This window comes from Cibotium barometz, chromosome 20 (genome assembly GCF_041138505.1).
Source record: "Cibotium barometz isolate CiBa-2024 chromosome 20, ASM4113850v1, whole genome shotgun sequence".
NCBI lineage: Eukaryota > Viridiplantae > Streptophyta > Polypodiopsida > Cyatheales > Cibotiaceae > Cibotium > Cibotium barometz.
The window spans coordinates 25,726,861-25,754,139 of record NC_141065.1 but is presented as its reverse complement, the minus strand read 5'-3'; the positions used below and the strand labels follow the sequence as shown (position 1 = coordinate 25,754,139).

Here is a 27,279-nt window from a genome sequence, read left to right as displayed (position 1 = left end):
TTTGAGACCTTTTAGAGAACCTCTACCTTCTCACCTAATATTAGAAGAACCTCTTGAGTTAGTAGATCAAGAAGAATAAATACCTTCTCACCTAATATTAGAAGAACCTCTTGAGTTAGTAGATCAAGAAGAACATCTTGTACACCTGATTCTATCATTGACCCATGAGACCACAACTACACGCAGAGAGAGAGAGAGAGAGAGAGAGAGAGAGAGAGAGAGAGAGAGAGAGAGATTAACATCTATGGAGGCCAAATATGACCTATGGGAGTGATTCAAGCAAATCGTGGGCATTAAGGACCGAGGGTCCATCGAAAGAAACAAATGAAAAACCTATTTGGAACTTGCACTAGGTGCTCCTGGCTAGAAGTCTTAGATGATAGCTAACTAATCCCTTGAGTTGGCTCGTGCAAAATTCTTGGATAGTAGCCTTTTCTTTGACTAGTTGTTGGGAACCCGTGCTTCGCACGTCTTTTGAGGCTACCAAAATCAAATTCTACCCAAACTTCTTCCCGAACTTCCAAATTCTTGCCACGTGGCAGCTTTGTTGTGAAACTCTTCCTTAAGAAAATATATATAGAGAAAAGATAGAAAAGAGAAGAGATATAGAGAAGGGAAGAGAATAGAATGACCACCAAGACAAGCCTTTTACACAGCAAGCCGCCCATAATTAAGCGATGGGCAGCTGAATGCGTATGAAAGACGTGTCAACGGTCACCTGTACTGCCGGCTTCCACCACATCACAAACGTTCTCAAAGAAGGATTGTCTCGATCGTTTTTGGCATCTGTGCAGGATTAGGGCTAGGTTTGTGCAGGATTAGGGTTAGGGTTTCAGAAATTCTGATCGCCTCTTCGATTTTATCATCATGTCCGGTGATGGGGAGCCAGCCAAGATCTTACTGCCCTACCTTCAGCGTGCAGATGAGATTCAGAAGCACGAACCTCTCATAGCTTACTACTGTAAGTATCTCAACGCTTGCCTTTTTTATGATATTTTTTAACGCAGCTTCACGCCATGTAGGGGTTCTTTATTGTTGTTTTTAGGGCTTCTTACTGTCAATGGATGCCTTGAAGATTACTATGTTGTAAGCTAGGACGGGCGTGTAATGCCTCTCTGAAATTCTTAGAGACAAAATGCTCTTTATTCAGCAAAATCCAAGGGTTTTTAACTCCAGGAATGAAGTTTACTATTTTGTTTGAGATGTGAGGGACTTGCAAGTGGGCTGTAGCTCTTGTGGTTTGCTAAAAGCAGGTCCATGGTTCGAACCCTGGCACCATAGCACTAAAAACAGAAAACATATGAGAAACTTACTTGCATGTAGCTTACTATGTTGTTACGCTATCATTCCTCAAATGCAGTAGATTGAAAATGTCACAACCTAAGCTTGTATCTAGAGGTCACTGCCATGCACATGCAAATGGATGCCAAGTGTCTCACCAATCCAATCCTGTATAGGTCTGTGGACCTTCGTACATTCGAGCACGAGGCCTTGGGATTCTTTGTCCTCTAGCTTCCACTTACACATCCCTTATCATGCCCGATGGGGTTGGCAATTTGTAACCCACCTCATGGGCTAGCCAAAGTTCTCGACATTTTTGACTCCCGAGATATACTCTCATTTGTCAGATGGGATTTTCAATGGATGTAGCAATTCATCTACTTCTAGGCATTATGCCTTTGTGTTACATTTGTGGCACTTGATTTCATAATCTTGGGCATCCTCCTTGTCCAATCAGTAGCAAGGCTGTACCAAACATGTGTCCACTCCTGTGACTGTTGCCTACATGTGACCTATCTTGTGGAGAAACCCAAAAACATGTTTTCACATGAAACAATGACCTGTTTCAGCAAACATTGGGTGACCTGTTTCCCCATTAAACATCTGGTCTGGCCCATCCCCCTTGCACATGGAGAAAAGCATGTACTGTTCTGTCCCAGCAGCCGCCTACAGTCATAGTCACATGGAACGGTCATTTTCGGACTTAGGAACGCCGGGAATGGTAGCTTCTTTCCGTTCCAGTTCCCGTTCCATGTGGCTAAATAGTCACAAGGAATGACCATTCCTGGCCCTTCATGTTCCTGTTCCTTGTTTCCATTTTGCGTTCCATGTGACTATGCCTACTTTTCCCCTTGTGCATGGAGAAAAGTGTGCATTGTCTGGCCACCGCTGCCTGCACCCGCTCGTTTGCCAAGAGAAAGAGAGAGAGAGAGAGAGCATGTCGTGCTGACACCTGTACCTGTAGCGGCTGTTCAGTCCACCTGCAGCCAGTCCAGCAGCCACCTAACACCTTCCCTTCTGCAACCCGTCAAAGGCCTGCAGAGCCTGCTGTCCTTGTAAAGGAGAACCAGCCCATGTGTGCTCCTTTGTCCAGCAGCCGCCTCTGTGCAAAAGAGGAAGCCAGTGTATCAGCAGTCCAGTCCTCCATGTGCCAAGCGAAAGAGGGAGAGAGAGAACATATGCTGACGCTTCAGCCCACCAGCCCTCCTTCAGAAAAAGCACACGCGTGGCCAAAGAGATCCTGCCTACCATGCCATCGAATTAATTAGGATGAGGGAGTGAATGACATTCTGTGCCAACTCCTTGAGGCACTTGCAAGTGTATTCTTTCAAGGCTACTAGCCAAATAAAGACAGAAACCAATCCAGACCTATGAGAACGAACCCTAGAACACTCAGAACACTGACAAACAATACAATTGTGAAACAAACTTTAGGATGTAGCGGAAGAACCATAAACAATCACCAAAAGAACACAACATTGATTCCCCTCGTAGGAACTTCTTTATTCCAATGAAAAAACTGTTACAACAGACCAAGGTGTGGGTGCAATCTTGCATTGGGTTTTCCACACAGCTCAGCAAACACTTGCTCAAAGGATCAAGGTACCAATCAGTACCATAAACCAATACAAACCAACCTCGAAACAACACCCGGTACAATGCCAAATATAGCCCCGAACTCTGTGCTGAAACAGCCCCCAAAACGGACCTCAAATCAGCCCCAGAAGAACTCTCAAAATTTTGAGATTCCTCCAAAACAACCCCAGAAGAGGTCTCAAAACTGTCCCAGATTCCTCCCAAAAACAGCCCCAGAAGAATGGCGAGAAGGAAGCGATGAAGAGAGAGAAGTGTTGTCCTACAACCAGGGTCCAGCACCCAAGAGAGAGAGCACGCCATGCAGGTGCTGTTGTACTGTACGGCCAGCGCATGAAAGAGAGAGTAACTTGCTGTACAGCCAGAACTGTATGGCCATTAGGGATTAGAGGAGAGAAAAAACTGCTGTACGACCAACACTGTACGGCCAGTGGCTGTACCTGATGTATGGCCAGATGAGAGAGAAGGACCTGCTGCTGCTGTATGGTCAGCAAGTCAGGAGAGGTGAAGAGGGTGCTGCCCACCTCTACGGCCAGCAAATCAAAGAGAGAAGAAGTGCTTGAAGATATTGCTGTACGGCCAGCGCTCAGGGGAAGCGAGCATGTTGATGCTGTACGGCCGGCACAAGAGAACACTGTTGCTGTAGAACTGTACGGCAAGCGCATGAGAGAGAGGAAAGCGCTTGAAGAATCCCTGCTTTACGGCTAGCGTTCAAGAGAGAGAACATGCTACTGCCTCAAGCTTCTCCACGCTTTCATTGAGTCAACCAGCCCAAAAGTTACCCCTTTTGCCAAAAGTGGCTGAACTTATGTGCTTTTCCCAAGCTTGTAGCCCAAGTTTTCTCTAGGCGTCTCATTTTGTCCACCTGTCCATGCCCAAAATAATAATATGTCCAGCCCGTCTTTAATGATGTGTGACCACACCAACTTATAAACGTTATAAGTCACTTTATTGATAAAAATCCCATGCTGCTCATGTTCTATAGCCATCTTTCAAGCCAAACTTTACCAGTGAATGCTTTAGCTTTCTTCTGTGGAAAATCCCGATTCACACCTTGGCTCCAATCAGTCCGTGAAACACTAGTCAATCATGGTGAAGGGACCAAATTGGTGACATCTCCTCCGTCTTATAAGACAATTGTTCGCAGCTGTATAAACTTGGTACGAGTGGAAAAAATACCCTTAAAGTATTGTAGATGGATTGTCATAATCTGATTATTAAAACCATAATTGCAGATCCACTGTAACCATAGAATACTTGGTAGGGTTGCCCCTTTTCCAAATGTTCAAGGATCATGAATCCTTATGGAAACTTCCCAAAACATAAGTAAGACGTGAGCACAAGGGTCACTAGTCCTGAGAAAAAAAAATCACACCATGTCAGGTTGTATCTGCCATACATGTACAGGAAGAAAATGTCAGAATGCATAGCGGAAATGAAGACAACTGTTGTAGAGAGCAATACACAGATGCAAGAGAGAGTGAAGCTAGTGCAACTCTGCTATATACACCAATGAAATCCCGGAATATACAATGAACAGTGTGGGGGAGCAAGGGGCCATTTCATATGGCCCCAGGCTGCTGGTCGGCCAGCACTAACACAGCCGACAGCAGCCCTCGGCCAGCAAATGGGCAGTCGGCCAGGGCATCACATCAGGTCGGGTCAAAGAACATGAGTCGGCCAGCAAATGAAGGTAGTCGACAGTCCTCCTGCACCTAGAAAGAAATGGGAAAAATATATGGAAGTGAGGAAAAAATGGGGACACACCAAAACTGGGCGGGCACACCCACAACAGAGGACCTGACATAGTGTATAGACAGGAGATGACTGCGAACACCCCCTCTTAGCTATTGGATGTGGAACCAACCCCAGTGAGCTAGAGTGCTGTCGGAGCATAGCTTGAGGTAGACTTCGTGAAGAGGTCCGCCGCATTGTCCTCTGTGGAACAATAAAGAAGCAAGATGTCACCAGCCAAGATCTTCTCATGAACAAAGTGATATTGTATCTCTATGTGCTTGGTTCGGGCATGGAGGACCGAGTTCGAGCAATAGCGATACAGCTCTGGTTTTCGCACTGGATGACCGTGGGCTCCTTCTGTGGAAACCCAATCTCGCTAAGCAACCTCCGCAACCACACAACCTCGCAAGCAGCACCACAAGCAGCCCGGTACTCTGCCTCTGTTGATGACGAGGCAATAGTCGACTGCCTCTTGTTGCTCCATGAAACTGCTCCTGAGCCGAGGGAAAAACTGTAGCCTGATGTGGATCTCCTCCCCAGTCTGAGTCACTCCAACCTTGGAGTCGAACTGGTTCCTGTGTGTCACTTCCAACAGTGTAGAAGAGTCCAAGATCCTTCGTACCCTGCACATACAGCAAGATCCGCAATCCTACGTCCCAATGAGACTTCAACGGCGTCTGTATGAATGAGCTCAACAGCCCTACAGGAAAGCTCAAGTCCAATCTGGTGTTCAGCAACCAATGAACCAACCAGCTTCCGATACAGAGAGGCATCAACTGGCTCACAAGGATCATTCATTGTAAGCTTCGTGTTCAGGTCCATCAGCGACGTGATAGCTTGTAGTTCTCCATTCCAAAGGCCTCAAGCAATTCATGAACATACCACTACTGAGAGACAAAGAACCCCCTCTGGGTTTGCTAGATATCCAATCCCAAGACGAAGTGGAGTAAGCCTAAATCAAACTCCTTTGACAAGGCAGCCTTCGTCACTGTAATGTGTCCCATATGATCGCCAGTGAGAATGAGGTCATCCACATAAAGGATGATCAACGTGACCATGCCGTGTTCCCGAAAGAGATATAGGTTGGGATTTGCAACCGATCTCTGAAATCTAGTCCGTAGAAAGAAGGAATCAATCTTCTGATTCCAAGCCCTAGGAGCTTGCTTAAGACCATACAAGGCCTTTCGCAACTTGTAAACCATCCCTTTGATCCTGGAACCTCAAAGCCTGGAGGCTGCTCAACATACACCTCCTCCTGTAGGTCACCATTAAGGAACGCAGATTTAACATCCATCTGATATACGGGCCACCGCTGAGAAGAAGCAAGGGCAAGAACGGTCCGAATCGTGGTCATCCTTGCTGTCAGTGCAAAGGTATCCTTATAGTCGATGCAGGTCGCTGAGCATAATCCTTAGCCACAAGTTTGCCTTTGTGTTTGTCCACCGACCCATATGAGGTATACTTGGTCTTAAAGACCCACTTGACACCAATGACAGACTGTTTCGACGGCCTCGGTACCAACTCCCAAGTGTTATTCTTCTCAATGGCATCCAGTTCCACTTGCATGGCTTTCCTCCAAGTATCCTGTGCAAGGGCTTCTGTGACAGAAGTGGGCTCTTTGTCCCGCATGATACGAGACAAAGCATAGTTTACCTGTAAAAGCTCCGCTGAATGACTTTTATCACAAACTCTGTGCGATCTTCGAGGTCTGTCCTCTGTGGTCCATTTGGAGGGAAGCTCTGTGACACCTGATTCCCGAAGGGTGTCCACCAACCACCTGGGTACTCGAACAGAACGCGGAGCCTCCTGCTGTTGCGGGGACTCATCTCCAACTGTGGACTCAACCTCCTCAACTGACTGAGGGTCCTCTAGCATATTTCCGTATCCAGATAGCCACACCCACATCCCATTCCCGAGAATACGACGTGTGGATTTTCCGGGTGCATACCTCGCCACGAGACTTGCCACATTACAGTTTCCTCTTGGAGCGACACTCTTATCTTGGCCTCGCCACCCCTCATCTACCACGAGATCAGTACATACTCGGACCAGGCTCCTTTGGTTTACAGTGTCTGATGTGCAACATCGACATATACTCCTCGGACACCCACTCCTTTGCCACCGATTGCCAGTCCCGGCCCGATAAGCTCGTCTCGCAGATGCAGTCCCGACACTCTCAACCTGCAAGTTCGACGGCTTCAATCGACGCACCAGTTCCAAACGCCGACATTTTACCCCTAGAGGCATCCAAAACTCAGAAATTGGACATTAAACCTCCTGAGCCCTTTTCCAGCCAACGCAATAAGCGTACCCTTGACCAATGGCTGTACAGGCTCCGCTTGTACTTCGATTCTATGGACCTCACCGATGCAAGAAAGATGACCTTCGCTGCGACTTTGCTGAAAGACAATGCATTCTTATGGTGGCAATGGCGACCGATTGATGGGAAGACCGTCAGCACGTGGGAAAAATTCGAGCGTATCATCTGTAAGCAGTTCACACAAGCCAATGTTGATTTACAAGCCACGATCTCGCTTATGCCATTTGACCCAAACTGTATCATTGGCCCTCTTATATCTCGCACTTTAGTAGCTTGGTATTGGAGATTTCAACATTGTTCCCAGAAGACAAGGCACATGCTTTTGTCGAGGGACTTACTCCCACGTTGCACACGGAGCTTCACAAATCTGACCCAGTCGACCTTGCAGCTGCTATTCGCTATGTTGAACGCATAGCCGATATTCTAGTTACACAACGGGGATCTTCGCCACAAGGTCGCCCAGGCTCTTCTACTTTTGGCAACGACAATAAATTTGTTCGTGATGGTTTCAACTCTTTTGGCGGTTCTCAACCTCGACCCAATTCTCAGTAGCAGTAGCAGTCCTTCTAGAAGCCTTGACAACGAGAGGGGTCCTCTTCAGACCAACCATGGCGCCAGCAGTCTTATCGACCACGTGGATCAGACTGTGGTCGTGACATTGGACATGACTAATCTCGTAACCCAAAGCAGTCCCCTGCTATTATAGGTCAACAGAAGACGGGTCTATGCACCATTTGTTCCGAAAATCACCGATGGTTTGAATGCCCTAAATGATCCAATGATCGGCAAAACTTCAATGTAGAACCTTCCACCTCCGAAGACAAGTCTCAGGTTCAACCTTCAGATAATTCTAAAGGCAAACACGTTATGGTTATATCCTAGCACGCACAGGCTTGCATAATTACTTCAGTGGCAAAAACACAAGATGCCTCTAATTACTTCAGTGGCACGAAGTATGGACATTGTGAGTATTTATTTGGTCATGCCTTTCAGGTTAACCGATGCCCCGACAACTTTCATGAGTCTCATGAATGACCTCTTTCAACCATTTTTGGACATGTTTGTGATTATTTATCTGGACGATATTCTGGTATTTAGTGCTTCAATCGATGAGCACAAAAAGCATCTACATGAAGTTTTCCAGGTTTTGCGAGATAATGCACTTTTTGTCAATCTAGAGAAAAGTGATTTTTTCAAGACATCACTAGAGTACCTTGGACATATCATTTCAGTTGATGGCATTTCCGTGGATCCTAAGAAGATACAAGTTATTCAAGATTGGCTGACACCACAAAACATTCATGATGTCAGATCATTCTTGGGTCTTGCCAATTTTTATTATACAAAGGTCTTTAAGTTTTCGGAAATTGCAGCACCTTTGACATAGGTTTTAACTTTTAAAGCGAGCGCCTGCATTTCAATGAACATGATGCTTCTCACGCCTTTGATAAGCTAAAGGTTGCTTTGACAACAACCCCAGTAATGGTGTAGACTCTATTCTTCCTTTCGAAGTCATGAGAGGTGCTAATAATATTGCAAGTAGTACAGTTCTCATGCAACAAGGCCGTGCCATTGCCTTTGACAGTCATAAATATTCAGCAATTCAAACATGTTATCCAGTATACGATAAGGAATTTCTGGCAATTGTTCATGCTTATCGAGCTTGGAAACACTATCTTCTAGGAATAGATTCTGTTGTGAAAACATATCATCATTCCTTGAAGTATATCTTCACTCAATGAGTTATGAATGCACGACAAGGCAGATGGGTGGAGTATTTGGCAAACTTCCACATGGCTATTGAATATGTTCGTGGTCTTTTTAATGTGGTTGCCGATGCTCTTAGCAGAATGCCTCAGGCTTTAGCAATGGTGATTTTTACAGTTCAAATTGACATTACAGCATCTTTTGTGGATCATTATGCAGACGATCGAGGTTTTGCAAATGCTTTTCGAGTGATTACGACTCTGCAGTCTACTCCTTTTGATTCAAAGATTTATGCAGCTTATTCTCTCATCAATGGACTATTATATTATCAAGATCGCATTTGCGTGCCTCATAACACAAGTATGCGTAAACTCTTGGTAAAGGAACATCTGGTATCAATAAGACTTATCGATTGCTGACAGCTTCTTATTATTGGCCTCAAATGAAGCAAGATGTTATAAAGTTTGTTACAACATGTTTCTCTTGTCAACAAATGAAAGTAAATAGACAAGCTCCAGCCGGTCTTCTTCAACCACTTCCAGTACTAAATGAACGTTGGAAAAGTATTAGTATGGATTTCATTACATATTTACCTTGTTCTTCAAAAGGTAATACACAGATAATGGTGGTGGTTAACAGATTATCCAAAATGGCACATTTTATACCATGCAAGAAGACAGTTCAAGCTCCGGATATTGTTTCGTTATCGTACATCAAGAATCTTTTCTGGAATTAAGATCATATGCTCATCTTCAATCTTTGGAACATAATCGGAAATGTTTGGAATGGGAGAATCTCCTTGTACAAACTTCTTGATTCAAGATATGTGAGAAGTCGGATGAATCTTTTCCCATGAAAGTGGTAACTCCAACTTGTAACTCAAAGGAGAATTCTTCTTAATAATCCGAAAAGGGCCATAGTAACATGGTCTTAACTTTGGAAAAACTAATTTCATTGTTTTAAATCGATGAGAAACCACGAACAAAAGCACCATATTACCTTCTTTGAATTCATCATGTCGACGACGTCGGTTAGCTGCTTGTTGATATTGTTCCTGAACTCAAATCATCTAATCTCGAACTTGAAGAAGAACATCTTGCATTTCTTGAACTAATTGATCTGCTAATGCCACCTTGTGTTGAAGAACAAAGTTCGATGGCACAATTGACCATAAGCGGCTTGAAAAGAACTCATTCCATTTGCTTTGGGTGATGAGAATTGTTATAAGCAAATTCCATCAATGGTAGATAATCTTCCCAAGATGCTAAGCGAGACTAAATATAATGTCTGAGCACCTCTTCAAGAATTTGATTAACTCTTTCAGTTTGGCCATCTGTCTGTGGATGATATGCTGAACTGAACAATAAATTTGTGCCAAGAGACTTGAAAAGTAAAGTCCAGAAATGTCCTGTAAACTTGGGATCTCAATCTAAAATAATGAACTTTGGCAATCCATGTGACAGAAGATTATTACAGAATTCTTGGTATTGTGGAAAGATTTGGATGATTCGGATTCAACTTGGCAAAGTGATGAAGATCTACAATAGTACCCAGAATTACTTCAAGAGTTTTTTCAACAACAACAATCGATTATATAACCATGGATCTTATTTTAAGTGGGAGGGAATGTCACGATTGTGACTTAATCATTGAATTACTCTTAAATTACTCCTAATTACTCTTAATCATTGAAGGGACACCAGTGAAGGGTCACAACTTTTCACATGGGTCATCATCAAAGGACACGTTTATTGATCAAAAGACACATCTCTACGTCCAAAGGACATAACTATTCATTCAAGAGTCACACCCTTTCGTCAGGGATGTGCCTCTTCATTTGTTCCTCTTCAGGTCCTATTTAACAAGGCCTTGGGTCTCAATGCAAACAACACTCAACTTTCCGCTCTCTGATTGTCTTTAGTTCTTGTATTCAATCTTAGTCATGTCTCTTAAAATATTAATAAACTAGGAAGTCCTCACAATGCTTATTTATATGCTTGAGGACCAAGTCGGCCAGCACCAAAGCAGTTGGCCTGTTTTGATGGACAAATACATGTTGAAATTCCTCTTTAATGTTGCGCTTTATTGATGCTATCCACACCTTATGCCATGCTATTGGCCCCCTTGCTGCCTGTAGCCTGGACACATTGCTAGCTGCCGAGAGTGCTATGTTGGTTGTCGACAGGGTGCCACATGCCCCTCATGCTCTTGATAACCACGTGCTGGTGTTGCTAATGAAGATGTTGATGACGACGACGACGACGACGATACTGATGGTAATGCTGCTATGGCTGATGAAACTGATGATGTAGATGTTGACTTACCTGTGGGCTAAACAGGGATTAAGACTGTTCATGCTAAGGTTTAGCCATGGCACGGGCGTGCATGTGACAAAGAAGAAGCGCTTGAAGATATTGTTGTATGGCTAGCGCTAAGGGGAAGTGAGCATGCTGATGCTGTATGGCCGGCACACAAGAGAACACTACTGTTGTAGAACTGTACCGCGAGCGCAGAGATTGAGAGAAAAGCGCTTGAAGAACCCTTACTATACGGCTAGCGTTCAAGAGAGAGAGAACATGTTGTTGTTGCCCAAGAGAGATGAACATGCCTCAAGTTCTCCACGCTTTTATAGAGTCGACCAGCCCAAAAGTAGATGTGCTTTTCCCCTTTTTGCCAAAAGTGGCTGAATATGCCCAAAATATCAACTTATGTGCTTTTCCCACGCTTGTAGCTCAAGTTTGCTCTAGGCGCCTCCTTTTGTCCACTTGTCCAAGACTCCATGCCCAAAATAATAATATGTCCAGTCCGTCTTTAATGATGTGTGAATACACACCAACTTATAAATGTTATAAGTCACTTTATCCCATGCTGCTTTGCTGCTCTGCTGCTCATGTTCTTTAGCCATCTTTCAGGCCAAACTTTGCCATTGAATGATTCAGCTTTCTTCTGTTGAAAATCTCCGTTCACACCTTGGCTCCAATCAGTGCGTGAAACACTAGTCAAGACTGGTGAATGGACCAAATTGGTGACAAAGATTGTATTCTTCCAAGGCCGCAAGCTTGTCCAAAGATGATGCTAAAAATCCATGAGGGACAAGGGAGATAGGTCCTATTTCCGCACATGGGTGGGAGTAGTGGGTGTTGGGGCCCTAAGTTATGTATTGGAGTGTGCTAGGATTGGAGGTGAACATATGAAGAATCCGCCACTTGGCCTGCTGTGCCTTTTGGCAATCTCAAAGGCAATGTCAGTGTGTCTCCTTTAGAGTACCACAGTGGTTGCAAGTAGTGGGGCGATCTGCAATGGCTAACCCCGTGCTCACCACAAGGCCCCTGTGAGCGAGTAGCTGAAGAAAGACTGTATTCTTCCAAGGCCACAAGCTTTTCCTAATCTGATGCCAAAAATCAACAAGAGAGACAGGTCCTATGCCTGCGTGTGGGTGGGAGTAGTGGGTATTGGGGCCCGGGCCAGGCAGGCAGGCTGTAGGGGCTCTAGCTCCCCATTTTGGCTGTATCCATGAGGGACAAGGGAGACAGGTCTAGGTCCTATGCCCGCGTGTGGGTGGGAGTAGTGGGTGTTGGGGCCCAGGCTAGGCAGGCAGGCGGGTTGTAGGGGCTCCAGCTCCCCATTTTGGCTGTATCCAGAGGGCTACAGTCCTGTTAGCATATTTTAGAAATAGATGGGTCATGAATAGCCATATCTAGTTCAATGACTATGGAGCAAAAATTCATTAGATCTTTTAATATGGTATGCTGCAATTTCAAAATAGTTTTGTATTAAGTTGGATGATTAACATTTAATACTTGTTTGCTTGAGCTTTCTGTCTCGTCTCATTTTTTGTTGACAGGCAGGCTTTATGCAATGGAACGTGGGCTAAAGATTCCTTCAAAAGAGCGGACAAAAACTACTAATGCAATACTAGTATCGCTGATAAAACAACTCGAGAAGGTATGTTTTTGAAGTTTCCCATGAAAAGGGTGTAGGGAATTTTTGTGGTGTGTGGGGGTGGGAGAAGGGCAAATGCCACATGGTACAATTTGTTGGTTGGCCTAGGACCATCTTGGGCAGTCAGTAAGGTGCCTAATCCATGTGTCTAGCGTGGGTGGGCACTCTTTTCTTGCTGATACTGCAGCATGATTTCTCCCTTTGGACTGATCCTTGCCTGTTTTCTGAAGTGCCGTTGCAATTTACAAATAAAGTTCTGATTGGAGATTGTGTTAAATTGGGGGACCGGTCTACTTGCTGATGAACCCTATTTCTCCTAGCAGGTGGGCCATTGGTTAATGTCCATTGGTAAGAAAACATCTTTGAGGTTCCAATGCAGATGCAACGCCAAGTGGTCCTTGCATAGTAGTGCCTTGTCAAAGATATCAATGTCCATTGGTAAGAAAACATCTTTGAGGTCCGGATGGCAGATGCACCTTGCCTAGTGCCTTGTCAAAGATATTTCCTTAGTTAAGCTGGTGAAGGACTTCACTCCTTGGTGATAGCTGTACAATGATGGAGGACAAAGTTGCAGTGCACCTCAATCATCAGTGTGCTCTGTCTGAGGATAGAACCTTAAGGTTCTTTGTCGTTTTGCTTTTCAACTGTGTTCACTCTTTTCCACCACTATCATGATTCATTCCTTTTGATTCCACCTCAACCACAGTGTCACCTGATGCAAGGCATGCAGGGTTTTATTCAGATTTGAATGACATTGCTCTAATTGTAGCTTGTTTTTTGAGAGATGCAACCGGATCCCACAGTGATGCAGTAACTATTCATTATACCAAATGCATTGTGTCTGCCTTGTCAAAGATATCCCCTTAGTTAAGGTGGTGAAGGACTTCACTCTTTGGTAATAGCTGCACTATGATGGAGGTAAAAGTTGCAGTACCTGAATGTGCTCTGTCTGAGGATGGAACTGAAGGTTCTTTGTCATTGCTTTTCAACTGTGCTCATCACTCTCTTGCACCCCTATCATTCCCTTTGATTCAACCTCAACCACATTGTGTCACCTGATGCAAGGCATGCAGCGTTTTATTCAGATTTGAATGACAGTGTGCTAATTGTAGCTTGATTTTTGGGTGACACGAGAGATGCAACTGGATCCCACCGTCACGCAGTAACTAGTTACTAGTCATTATAAGTGGCCCAATATCACTCACAAAAAGGGATCAATAGATTGGGTGACGCTTTTCTGCCAACGCTTTTCCTTTAGAGAATGTGCTGAGAACACAGTCTGAATAGAAAACTCCTAAAAGGTTAATGAGATCCCCACTGAGCATTCTGCAGAATGTATCCTCCACTAGTGGTGAAATACCTCAGTTTCAAGTTGACCTCCATAAGTGCTGGAAAGCGAAGTAAGACTCTCAGCATGCCTCATGTACAAGACAGATTCAGTCTTGCCTGCATTAGTGTAGCTAGTCAAATGTTTGCAGCACAAGGTTTGTGTGCTACATACAAGATGACGATGCTGTCTCTGTCTGTTGCTAGACCTCAATCCAAAGACAATACTGTAACCAATCGACACGGTTGGCTTGCAAATGCGTGGGAGACCCTGTGGACGTTGGGCTTCCACTTCTTGTTCAGGACTTAGGAATATTTGTTGTACGCCGTGACCCCATTGTGAGCCCTCAGTCCATGGACAGTGAGGCACGAGCTACGAGGTCAGTCTGCAAGCCATAGAGGTCAGTCTGGAGTCAGTCCTCTTAACCCACTTGGAGAATACATCAGATAAAGCATGTAGCAGTCAGCCATAGAATGTAGTGTCATTAGCAAGTGGTAGAACGTTGTAGGTTTGCATATGGCCAGCCAAAGGACCAGTCCATGGTCTCATCAGCTTGTCCAAGGGTTGTTCACAGCCCTGGACAGCAAACAGGGCCAGCCGACAGGCATCTGGGGCCACTAGGCTCCAGTGGGCCAGCATTCACAGTAGGCAGACATCAAGCCAGGTGAAAGGAGCTCAGTGGGCCAGCATTAAATGTTATGCCTAACATTTAATGTTAGCGCTAGCATTTAATGCTAGTTTTGTCATTTTTGTCCAAGATGAACTGGCCAACAGCCTGGCCGACCAACCACCCAGATTCATATATATGCAGTCGCATAATTCCCTCGTAATTCATTCAGAATTCAGCAAGAGCATTCAACAGTTCAAGCATCATTTTAGCATCCTACTCTCTCCAGGCAAATCATTGAAGCACCTCTTCAGCATTCAGCCAGCATATGTGCAGTCCTACAGCTATCTGGACTTGTGTAAGTGGCCCGAAGAGTCTCCTGTAGTGCCTCAGATTGGTGGATACTCAGCTGGCGTACGGTCTTCCTCGTCCTTGCATTGGGCAGTCATATCGCTTGTTCTCAAGCATCGTATAGCATTCTCCAAAGAATTAATATAAGCAAATACTCCTTGTAGGGGGGGCCCTTTAGTGGGTAATTGGGACCCAATACTGTGTCGTCTACTTCACTTCTATTCTCCTCTCTCTCTACTCTGTGAATTGGATGCTAAAGAATCTCACCACATAAAGGTATAAAGAAGGCCTTGTTGTGCGTTACCATGATGAACCTCAGTGCATGTAACATTGGTATCAGAGCATCAGGTTGGTGACCCAACTCGGCTATCTAAAGAAGTGAGTATATCCAGTGGATGGTAAAGCTGCGGTCCGGAAAAAACACCTAGGCCTCCACCATGTCGGGAGAGAAATCGCATCAAGAAGAAAGCTAGTAGGAAGTCATGGAGGCACAAAGCTTCCAAAGTGACACACTAAAAGAAAGTACGCTTCTGCCAAGCACAGAAGAGCTCCTGAGAATAATGATGGAGCAAATAAATTCTCTGAAGATGCAGCTTGCCGTAGAGAAAGAGAAGCCCAAAGAAGGCATCTTAGATTTGGCACATATGTTCTTCAGTCTAGAGGAACAAAGAAGAAAAGACGACGAAAGACATGAAGAAGCAAGAAGAAAAGTATAAGAAAAAAATAGAGAGGAACATAGATGTGTGGAGGAACAAAGGGATAAGGAAGTCACACACAAAATGAGGAAGACCAGCGTCATTGAGAAGCCGCCGACTGAGAGTTTCAGCAGAGACTCAAGTGGGAGGCTATGCAAATCCAGCATTAGTAGTAGATGATGACATAGATTCGGGCATTCCTCCCAAGATGGCTCAGAAAATCTTGTCCTCCACTGGCCCTACCACCATCGTCATATGAACCTCTCCAAATTTTAGTAAGTATAATGGTAAGTGCGATCATGCTACTGTTACTCAGTTTATTCATTAATTTATTCATCAATTTGAAGCACATTTTCCATTATGCTACAGTTTTCCCATCAATTTAGTAAGTATGATGGTAAGTGCGATCATGATACTTACTTAGTTTATTCATGAATTTGAAGCACATTTTCCATTAGCTAAAATTACAGATCCACAAGATTAAGTCCATGTGGCAGCACCGCAAGTGACTGGGGAAGCTATTACTTGGTGGCAACATTGGTCACAACTTCACACAGACACCATCATAGGCCAATTCCAATTTGATTGGGCCAATCTTGAGGACAAGTTTTACGAACTCACTTAAGGTGGTGCCCCTGTTTTGACCTATTCCAACAAGGTCATTACAATGGCCCAATAGTTGGGCATATCGGAAGAAATAAGCTCAAGCAGCTTATTCAAGGTTTAGATACAAACATTAGGTACCCAGTTAGGAATTTTGAGCCTCAGACTTATGCATGGGCATTAACCCTTGCTTGAAATCGGGAACTGATGCTGAACGGAGTAAGCCCAAGCAAGTATAGTCTAATCCTAAGCCCTAGCAGTAGTCATCTACCCAGGGTAAGGATGATTAGAACAACAAAGACCAAAAGGACCTAAAGAAACCTAAAGAAAAATTCTTAGGGTCAATCGGACAATAAGAAGGATTCTACGCCCAAGGAAACTCATGAGGAAAAAGCTAAGGAGGGCATCACATCCAGCCGGATGAACCGGATGAACAGACATGGTACAGGACAGAACCGTTGTGCCACACTGTGGGATACAGAAAGAAAAGTTGCACTAAGTTTCAGGCTGCAAAGTCCTGCCAAGGCATTCACTTCCATAGTAGTGACCGTAGCATCCCCATCCACACCTCCGCCATTAGCCTCTAATACAGTTCAGCTTTTGCCTACTTTGAATTTAGTGCCACCAGTGGTATTTGATGATAAGCAAGAGAGTGAGGCTGAGGGACAAATGAAGGCTCTTATCCGTGCCTATGGTAGTGCAAGGGGATACCAATTCATTGTCCTCTTTGACATGGGCAGTTCCGAAGATGCCATCTCTCCGCAGTTGGCAAAACAAATGAGCTGTACCTCGGTTCCTTATCATCTAGATGTGGACGGGTTTACACCTGGTTTACCTACACACATCTCTCAGAAAGCTTAGTAGTTTGAGTTTCAGGTTCAGAGGGCAACATTCCAACGGGATTTCATTGTTTGTGTGACATGATTCTCGGGATCTAGTGGTTTAGATAGTATGCATCCATTCACGATTGGATGTAGATCGTTGAAGGTTTTCTGGAGCCCATCATGATTCGTGGGGATTGGAGCATTCTTGGAATACCACTCATGTTGGCAAAACAAATGAGTTGTACCTCGGTTCCTTATCATCTAGATGTGGACGGGTTTACACCTGGTTTACCTACACACATCTCTCAGAAAGCTGAGTAGTTTGAGTTTCAGGTTTAGAGGGCAACATTCCAACGGGATTTCATTGTTTGTGTGACATGATCCTCGGGATCTAATGGTTTAGACAGTATGCACCCATTCATGATTGGATGTAGGACACTTTCATTATCGTTGAAGGTTTTCTAGAGCCCATCATGATTTGTGGGGATCGGAGCATTCTTGGAATACCACTCATTTCCCATATTCAGGCCCAATGAGCCATAAGAAAAGGAGCAGAGTGTGCATTGCTATATGTCAGCTCTCAGTCTAATGCAGTTCAGATAGGACCCGTAATGAAGCGAGGATGGCTGGTCTTTTGTCTCAATATAGCAACATCATGCTGTGAGATGACCTCCCATCCAATAGACCCGAGGACCATCGCATAGAGTTGGTTCCTGGTTCAAAGGTTCCCAACAAGTTCCCCTACTGTCTTTCTAAGGCATTGGAGAGCGAGCTGGAGCAACAGTTATCCCAGCTACTCCGGTCTAGATTTATCTGACCTTCCTTCTCCCCATTTGCCGCTCTTTATTGGATTTTATGTCCATTGAAGCTGGTCGACATTAGTCCAAAAGCCTATATAAGGCTTAGCTAAGAAATTTGTTCACCATCTCTCCTCACTTGAAGGTAGGTCTAGAAATAGGACCCTTGAAGTCTAGATTAGGTTTTGGGGCATATGCCTATGATTGCCAAAAACATGTATCCTTTTTGTATTATACGAATATATTGAAAATACAGCTATCTCTCTCTCTTCTCTCCATCTCTTCTTTGCGTTTTGCATCAAGATGTTCCTATGAAAGGTGTTTAGGGCTGAAAGACAATACAAAGCTTTCTCGCATGTGATAATCATATTGCCTGGGACTACATATACAAAATTCTTGCCCAGGCAGTGAGCATGAGATTGTAGCCAGTGTTAAAAATAGTCATTCATGACACACATAATGGATTCCTCCAAGGAAGAAGCATCTTTGACAACATCTTTTCCTTTCGGAGGCGGTAGAGTGGACCCTTAGGAGCTTTTGGACTTTGAGCGGGATGGTGCTACAACGATGTTTCTTGAGGCATCTTACTCATATCTTCTCTCATTTTGCACTGCCTTGAAGAGTCTAGCAGCATGGGCCTTTATAAATTCACACAAGTCTATCGGATTTTGGGTCAGTATGTTAGCTTCACATGCATTGAGAGAGGACAGCATGTGTGAGAGGACAAATTGCGAGATATCTTGGATGTTAGGTCGGGATAGAAGTTTGCCCCTGTGCTCATGAGCATAAAGAAAAAGCTCCTTCATATTGGAGCTCTAAGAAGCTAAATCCAGTGTCTAGAGCCCTGGTGGTAAACCAAGTGTTGCTTGCTACAGCTTGGTTTGTCACTTCTTGTTGGTGTTATGACCGTAGATGCTTTGGACAGTGGAGGAGCAAGGGTGTGAAGAACGTGTCGTCAAAAAGTGTCCGTCTCGCGGGCAAAGCACTCGAGGCATTTCATGCAATGAAGAAAGTGGCCTCTGAGTCTCTTGTTCTTCATGGGATGATCCTTTCGAGGTAATTATCGATGCCAGCTGTCGTCCAGCAAGAAGGGTGCCCAATGGCTTATTACAATCGGAAATTAATGATGTAGAAAAGAATTATTCTGTGTATGACAAAGAGTTATTGGGGGTGATGACAACACTTAAACATTGGAAACACTTCCTTTACAGGAGAGAGTTTACCGTTAAGACAGATCACCAGGCACTGAAATGGTTACAGAGTATGCCTAGTGTCCAATGGAGTGATAATAGACAAGCCAGATGGAGTGAGACCTTCCAACAGTTTGGAGGTATGATTGAATACATCCTTGGCTCAAATAACCCCGTTGCCGATTCTCTCAGTCGAAAAGGCACAATTCAAAATTTGCAGGAGTCCACTGTGCTTGAAATATAGGGAAAAGATCTTGACAATATGAAGGCACAACACGAGGATTCGGGACTCATTTTAGATTGGCCCTGTAGGCAGAATCAGGTCACTACACCATAAATGATGGTTGATTATTTTACAAGAACGGGCTGTGTATTCTCAGGAAAAAGCGACAAGCACTTCTCCATGATGCTGATGATTCTCTTGTTGGAGGGCATCGTGGTATCAACAGTACATTGGAGAAACTTGAGCGATCATTCTATTGGCCAAAGATGAGACGAGATGTCTATCAATATGTCGAAGCATGTCAAATATGCTAGAAAGTGAGCGTACCTCATACGAAACAGGCATGGTTACTTCAACCTTTGCCAGGTCTAGACGATCCTTTCTAGGATATTAGTGTGGACTTTGTTGAACCTCTTCACGCTGCATTTGGATCTCGAAACACACAGTGCATGACCATTGTGGACCAATGCAGTAAATTTTGCATGTTGATCCTATGCAATCAAACGGCCGCAGCTGAAGACATTGCTCGCTTGTTCATCCGCCATTGGTACCCCATCGGAGGTTTGCCAAGGACAATAACATCAGACAGGGATTCCAAGTTTACTTTAAATTTTTGTTTGATAACTTTGGGACCAAGTTGCATTTGTCTAGTGCATTCTATCCACAAATAGACGGCAAGAGAGAAATAAACAATCAGCTAGTCGTTGATGTTCTCAAATCGTATCGCCATGACAGGCAGTCAAAGTGGGAGCATTATCTTCCTTTGGTTCAGGCCATCCTCAACGACACTTGTTCATCTAGCATTGGTCGAACTTCGTATGAGGTAGTGTTTGGTTGCCATTTCTCATCACTTCTGACAAAATGGTATCACAGTGAGTTTGTCAAAGAGTGCCTTGCCAAAGCACAGGAAGCATACACCAAGCAAGCCAACAAATCAAGAAGAGATGTCAACTTTAAAGAAGGGGAGTGGGTATGGTATATTTGCGGATTAGCGGATTATGAAGCAAAGATTGAAGCAAGTGGGTAAACATTGTCCAAAATTATCCTTGCGCAACTTCGGACCCTTTCCTGTCATTAAAAAGATAAATGATTTCTCTATGAGCTTAAGCTTTCCGATAGTTGGACTATGCATAATGTTTTCCATGTTTCTTGCTTTGCTGGATATTACAGATGAGCAACAACCAGACGTGGTGGACGAAGCCGAATTAATTGAGCCTGAACAGATTCTCCTCCACAGGTGGAAGCATGGAGCCGGTCTAAGACAAAGACAATTCTACACGAAGCTTCGAGACCGAGGTACCCATGAAGCAGTACCCCCAGCTGTTGGCGGACTACTTGGAAGCGATGAGCTTGTCGCCAAGCCAAGCTAAGCAAGAGGGAATGTCACATGCACCCTGCAGTGGAGTGCTTTGTGACACACTGGCTCTACATCAGTGCATCATTCATTAGTAGGATTTACCTTTTTAGGAATATTTTGTCGTATGCCGTGGCCCCATTGTGAGCCCCAGTCCGGGACATGTCAGACAGGAGCTACGTAGGTCAGTCTCCATAGCCATAGAGAGTCTGCATGTGCCAGTCCTCTTAACCGACTTGGAGAATTTATCAGAGAGTGCATGTAGTGTCAGGCTTAGTATTAGGTATGCATCAGTAAGCATTTAGGGGCCAAGTGCACGATAAAGCATCGCTATGGGCCAGCCATGGCCACAGGTTTCAGTCGACAGCCCGTGTGGGGTTGTGTACAGCCCTATGAACCAGTCGAGAGCAGTAGCAACTGCTGGCCAGCATTGGGACCCAGCCCGATGGGACCATTTGCTTCACAGCAGCAGTCGGCCAGTTTGTGTGCTCAGTCGGCCAGCATAGGAGGTTGCTCAAGCACGAAGGCGGGCAGCAGTGAAAATTAGCATTTTATTCCATGCGCAGCTTTAATAGCATTTAATGCTGTTTTTTTGTCCATTTTGCTACTGGCCGACAGCCCTATGCTGGCTGACCAGCAACCTAGGACAATATAAAAGCAGCCACCTCATCCCCCTTCCATCATTCAGGTATTCAGCAATTCAGCAAAGTCAAGATTAGTTCCAAGCATTCCTAGGACTCCACGAAGGGCATCTTCAGCATTCAGCCAGAATATGTGCATCCCTCAGTTTTGGGGTTCATAGTGGTCATTGAAGAGCCATTCAAAAGAGCTTGGACAGCATCTGGATCAGCCTGCGTGGCATAGTGGTCATTGAAGAACCATTCAAAGGAGCTTGGATAGCATCTGGATCAGTGTGCGTTTGGTCTACATCGTCCTTGCGTCTAGTAGTCCTCAGTCATGATTCATACTCATTGTAAGTTCTCCAAAGATTAATATAAGCAAATACTCCTGCTTGCACAGGGGGGCCGTTTAGTGGGTAAATTGGGACCGAATACTGTGTCGACCGTTAAACTTCTTTCTCTCTCTTCTCTACTCTATCTCTAAGTGGAATTGCACAGATTCAGTGGTCATTGAAGAGCCATTAAAAGGAGCTTGGACAGCATTTGGATCAGCCTACGTTGCATAGTGGTCATTGAAGAGCCATTCAAAGGAGCTGGATAGCATCTGGATCAGCGTGCATTTGGTCTACATTGTCCTTGCGTCTAGTAGTCCTCAGTCATGATTCATACTCATTGTAAGTTCTCCAAAGATTAATATAAGCAAATACTCCTGCTTGCAAGGGGGCCCTTTAGTGGGTAAATTGGGACCCAATACTGTGTCGACCCATAAACTGTTTTCTCTCTCTCTAAGTGGAATTGCACAGATTCATGGGTGTAAAGAAGGCTTTGTTGCGCGTCATGACGATAAACCTCTTGCATGCTACATCTTCATTGTCTGGTACTAATGCTGAAGTGTCGAATGCTAGTATAGAAATGGTATGAGAATGGCTTCATCGTCTGTAACTGCTGGATCTTAGAAGCCAATGTGGCCATGGACTCTTGAAGTTGTTGCTAGAACTGTTGTTGCAGTTGCTGCAAAGCCTGCTGCCAATCGGTTGGAGCGAGATTGCCAATCGGTGGGTTTCATTCTCCATAGGAGTAGTAGGCTGAGATGAAGATCTGCAAGTTGAAGCTCTTGGGCTTGTGTGTGCTGATGCCTTTGAGCCCTAGTGAGAACCATCAGCAGGTGGGTGAAACAGAGGCATATTGTGAATTGGAAAGGTTAGGTTGCAATCTAGGGAGGGTGGTAGAAAGATCAGCTGGAACGAAGAGCAGTCAGATTGGTTGTTTTTTATTCTTTAACCCTAGATTCTGATTTGCACACTTGAAGTGTGTGGTACCCGTATGATGATGAACTGTGGGTTTCTTGAACATCGAAGTGCCACATTGTTTTTGGTGTTGTTTGTGGTGTATTTTGTGCTTTAAAAAAAAATGATTTACCCACCAAATTTAAATGGAAAGAGCACACCTAGTGAGCCATGAATGACAATGGTGCTTGTGCAAACCAGCTAACGGAAGAGTTTTGCACCTAGGGGTCAGGCACGTGTGTTGCAAAGAGAGAGAACACGGACTGAATTGTTGTTGATTTGCAAGTCGTGGGCCGCCAGGGAGGAGTTGTTTTTCTCAATGCTCTTTTTTTGTGTGTTTCACATGTGGTGTGGGCTGGTCGTGTTTGCATTACACCAGAAAAAATGTTTTCTTTCTTTCTTCTTCTTCTTTCTCTTTGGGCTGGCCATGTTTGCATAATATGTGCAGGGCTTATCGTTTTTTTCCCGTTTTGTTTTTAACTGGCCGATTGCAACGTTGGTTGTCGGCTGGCCGATTCCCTGTTTTTGTTTTTTTTTAAAAATGTGGGCTGCCATGCAACTCTTTTGTGGAGGGTTTAATGTAATAGCCCTATGTTAAAAATGAAGAGTCATGGCTATCCCACATGAAATGGTATGGCCCACATGAAATGGTACGGCTCTTGAAAAAAAAAAAGTGACGCTTCAACCCATCAATACGCCATTAACGCCATTAGCACTTAGAGAGGCTTTCGAGGGGTGGAGAGGGTGCCAAGAAGGGTTCTGATGGGGCCACAAGGACTTGGGTCGTCTTTCGAGGGTGGAGAGGGTGCCATGAAGGGTTCTAATGAGACCACAAGGAACTGGGTAACAATCGAGCATTCCATAGTCTTTTTTTTGTTATAGAAAATTGGGAAAATTCATAAATCAGGCAAAATTGAAACGGGTATTTTCTCTAGTTTTTCCATATAACCCTTGCTAAGGCTGATTTTAGGGCTAGGGCTGGCTGATTTTAGGGTTAGGGTTTTTTGATTTTTAGAGTTAGGGTTGTGGGCATCCTACAGGTTGGAGTTTGTTTGCTCTGATACCACTGTTAAGATTTTAGCTTAATTAAACATGACCAAAAGATCTTAATGCTTAAATACTTGAGTAAACTTGAGGCAAAGAGTAGAAAGTTGTGTTGTTGCATTGAGTACAAATGAAGAGGCACATCCTTGACGAAAGGGTGTGACTCTTGAATGAATAATTATGTATGTCCTTTGGACTTAGAGATGTGTCCTTTCAATGATTGAGGGCTAATCAAGAGTAGTTAGAGAGATAAAGTCACAATCGTGACACTTGAACTTCCTCTCTCCTCTTTTTATTCACACTATGCATTGAACAAGTGGCCCAGCCCCCTTATAAGCATCTAAACTCCAACCTGGAGGGTTTGGTGAAGGGTTGAAGGCCTAGTGAACCCTATCATATTTTGTTGGTCAAGTGCTTTTGCCCTGCCTACTGTTGTCAACTAAAGTATATTGCGAAGTCTCTTCTTGAAAGTGCTATTTTGAATTGCAAGGCTTACAAATTTTATGTGAAGTATTAAGTAGGATAAGAAGTCTGTTCAGTTGAGCTTTGAGGACAACCTTTATGTTGAGGGCTTTGCAATGAATGTGTTTATGAAGGCTGATAAGCATGATAGAAGTGTCAGATCTGACTTGTAAGCACTTGCCCATCACCTCCGGAGAGTGATAGAAACTCAGTTCTGGACTAACCTTATACAAACCTGCACCTACTCTTGGGCACTGATGATGTGAATAGGGATGTCATAGCTTATTGTCCACGCTATGCATGATAGAGTTGATGAACCTACACTTCATGTTCGGACAGACATTGGAGTTAATGGTTGCACTTTTGAGTCGAAGTCTTTTTTAAAGTTTAGCTTAATGTTTGGTTTTGGCTCTTAAGTGCTTTAGGTCTAGAGTTTACAGCCCTTTGTTTTGCTATTTTGTGTTGTTTAGTATCTTAGCTCAAAAGGTTTAAGTTCTTATTAAGAAGAAGTGTGTGTATGCTTGTGTGTGTTTTTTTTATTTTTTATTTTTTTAAAGTTTCTTTCATTCATGTAATTGTTTTGTTTTGTTTTTCTTGTTTTCTTGTTTCTTGTTTTTTTTTTTGGGTTGGTTTGTTTGTTTGTTTGTTTGTTTTTGGTTTTTGTTTTTTGTTTTTTTGTTTTAGTCTTAATTAAAAGTCTTCGTTTGATATTATCTTTTGATTTCCTTTCCTTAGTAGCTAGGTTTGTTAGTTTATTTATTTTTTTATCTTTCAAATGCTTTGTTTTTGTCTTTGTCCTTCTTCACTATTATTTCTTTCTCAAATCTTTCAATTTGGAAGTTCATATTTTTCTGACCTTATGAAGGTATATACTGTTGTCCGATTCAGGATAGAATGGGTCCAACTTGGAGGGTTTGGTGAAGCGTTGAGGGCCTAGTAAACCCTATCATATTTTGTTGGTCAAGTGCTTTTGGCATGCCTACTGTTGTCAACTAAAGTATATTGCAAAGACTTCCTGAAAGTGCCATTTTGAATTGCAAGTCTTACAAAGTGTTTATGTGAAGTACTAAGCAGGATAAGAAGTCTGTTCAGTTGAGCTCTGAGGACAACCTTTATGTTGAGGGCTTTGCAATGAGTGTGTTTATGAAGGCTGATAAGCAGGATAGAAATGGCAGATCTGACTTGTAAGCACTGTTGTCCATTTCAAAACATCTTTATTTTTTATACTATTAAGGTTTCTGAGTAAGTGGAATTGATACAACTTCCCCCCCCACAACCTTTGAACAGGAACACTGCCAAAACTTTCTATGCAGCCAGCTTATTTATTGAAATTTTGCACAATTTTGGTGAAGTGCAGCCTGATGTGAGAAAATTCAAAAACTTTCCCAATCATCTGTTTTTGCACTTAAGATCTGTCATGCAGAATACTAAGGGCAGATCATTTGGATTTGGCAGCTTGAACAGAAGCAGAAATATGCTGCTTGGAAGGCAGCAGAAATACGGAAGGCCCTTAGTGAAGGGAGGAAGCCTGTACCAGGTCCACCTGGTGGCGATGAAGGGTCGTCGATTTCACGCGGAGGAATTTCTAATTCTGAGGTCAGCCTTTTTCCACCATGGCATTTTAAATGAGTTCTAAGCTAGGAATTATGTGACATGAAGTTGATGATTACCTGAAGCGTCTCATGATGTTAGCACCCACTTTGTGTTGTTAAGTTGGTTACCAACTTCTTTCCATTCACTGTAGACATACCTACATTTTTCCTCTCTTTACATTTCGATCATTGCTTCTGTGGTTATCTTGTTTTGGGAGACCGCTTCCTTTTCTTGCATTTAGAGTAGTTTTGTGTGTATGCAAACAACACAGTTTTAACTAGTGAGTTGATTAGTTTTTTCAGCTGGGCGGAAAAGTAGAAATCTGTTTGCTGTTTGTGGTAATGCTTGTCTGCTCTTAATTCCCAATTTAGAGTATGAAGTTGATGGGTCAGGCATGGGTCTTTCCTTTCTGAAGGGTGAGGAGTCTCATTTGAACCTTCTACGAGCATTGCTCAATTGTACTTTCTTTTGGTGAACATTCTCTTTCTACCTTCATAGTCTCTCTCTCTCTCCCCCTCTCTCGGTTTCATAGACCCTCCAAAACATCTCTCTTTCTCTCCCCCCCCCCACTTTTTCTCTCTATTTACTTGTAAAAATACATAGATAAAAAAATGAAGTGTGATCTTGCCTCTGTAGTCTTTTAGTGTTTTATTAATGTTGAATACTGCACTACATCAAGTTCAGTATGCCAGGATTGTGCAATGGAGAGTTGTTAAACATCAGGGTTTTGATGGACAGTTTTCTCCAGAGAAGGCAGCAACAAAGGCACCTGAACAAAGGCTGCCTGTGGAGCCACCCTCAAACCCAGGGTTTAGAATCCAGGCCGGGCAAGAGAAGTCCTCATTTCCAACTGTTCAACCTCCTCGTAATTTGCATGAGCAGGCTGAACCTCCTCATAATTTCCCGTCAACATCAGAACAACCTACGGGTCCTTCACCATTCAGCTATGCATCTTGCTACCCCAATTTGTATCATGCATCTTCATTTGTGTCGGATACTCTTGTATCCCCGTCAGTGACTACATCTCATCATGGATCTAGCGATGAGCCTTATCAGTCTGATTACAGCCAATACGCCCAAACTCTCCCTGCCAGATCAGCTGGTCCCATCATGCCAGCAACAATTTATTCTGCTCAGCAGGGAGGCTCAGATGCAATCAACTACTACCAGTCTCCTGGTGATCACAGCCAACAGTTAGACCACACTGTGTTATCGTCCAGTGATGTGGGTGGTGGGTTGCACCGCACAACTAGTGCTCCTGCCAGTGTGAAAGGTGAGATGTACAAGCCTCCAGCTGCAAGAGTAGCGGAAGCACAGAAGGTTTCAAGGTTTGTCGTCAGTGCTCTTGCTTTTGATGACGTGCCAACTGCCATATCCTATCTAAAGCAGGCACTTGATCTGCTAACTAATCCTTAACAGAAGTCAGATGGAAGGATGCACATTGTTTTGGTATATTATTGGGAGTATATGCTCATGGTCTGCTTGTGGGGTACTTGTCTATCTGGACATGCAGTTTACAGGTGTAGGTTTACAAATTACTTATATGTACATTACTGGCAGTTACAAAGTCATTAGAGTTACCTAGGTCCTAGCCAAGTTTCCTATGCTTTGTCGGGTATTTATGTGTCTTGGTGTGTAATGTAGCCCTCCTATTTGTGGCCACACTGGCTACATGTGTGTTGTATATCTACTACAAAGTAATTTTTGAGACGTGCATTTTTCT

The 27,279-nt window shown here is 43.8% G+C and overlaps 1 protein-coding gene across 3 annotated transcripts; it reads left to right on the top strand.

Moving 5' to 3' along the window:
- Positions 1 to 602: 602 nt before the first annotated feature.
- LOC147627706 (protein HOMOLOG OF MAMMALIAN LYST-INTERACTING PROTEIN 5-like) lies at positions 603 to 27,279 on the top strand. 3 transcript variants are annotated; one of them, XM_086814658.1, is made up of 6 exons: positions 603 to 961; positions 12,487 to 12,583; positions 25,038 to 25,147; positions 25,251 to 25,326; positions 25,419 to 25,559; positions 26,295 to 27,279. In XM_086814658.1, exons 2-6 carry the CDS (start codon positions 12,497 to 12,499, stop codon positions 26,970 to 26,972), a joined length of 1,092 nt encoding a protein of 363 aa, XP_086670784.1. In that variant the 5' UTR covers positions 603 to 961; positions 12,487 to 12,496; the 3' UTR covers positions 26,973 to 27,279. The 3 variants fall into 3 exon arrangements, with proteins under 3 accessions (XP_086670784.1, XP_086670783.1, XP_086670786.1); XM_086814657.1 differs by having other exon boundaries at positions 624 to 961; positions 12,483 to 12,583; XM_086814660.1 differs by lacking the exons at positions 603 to 961; positions 12,487 to 12,583 and adding an exon at positions 13,121 to 13,200 and having other exon boundaries at positions 25,028 to 25,147.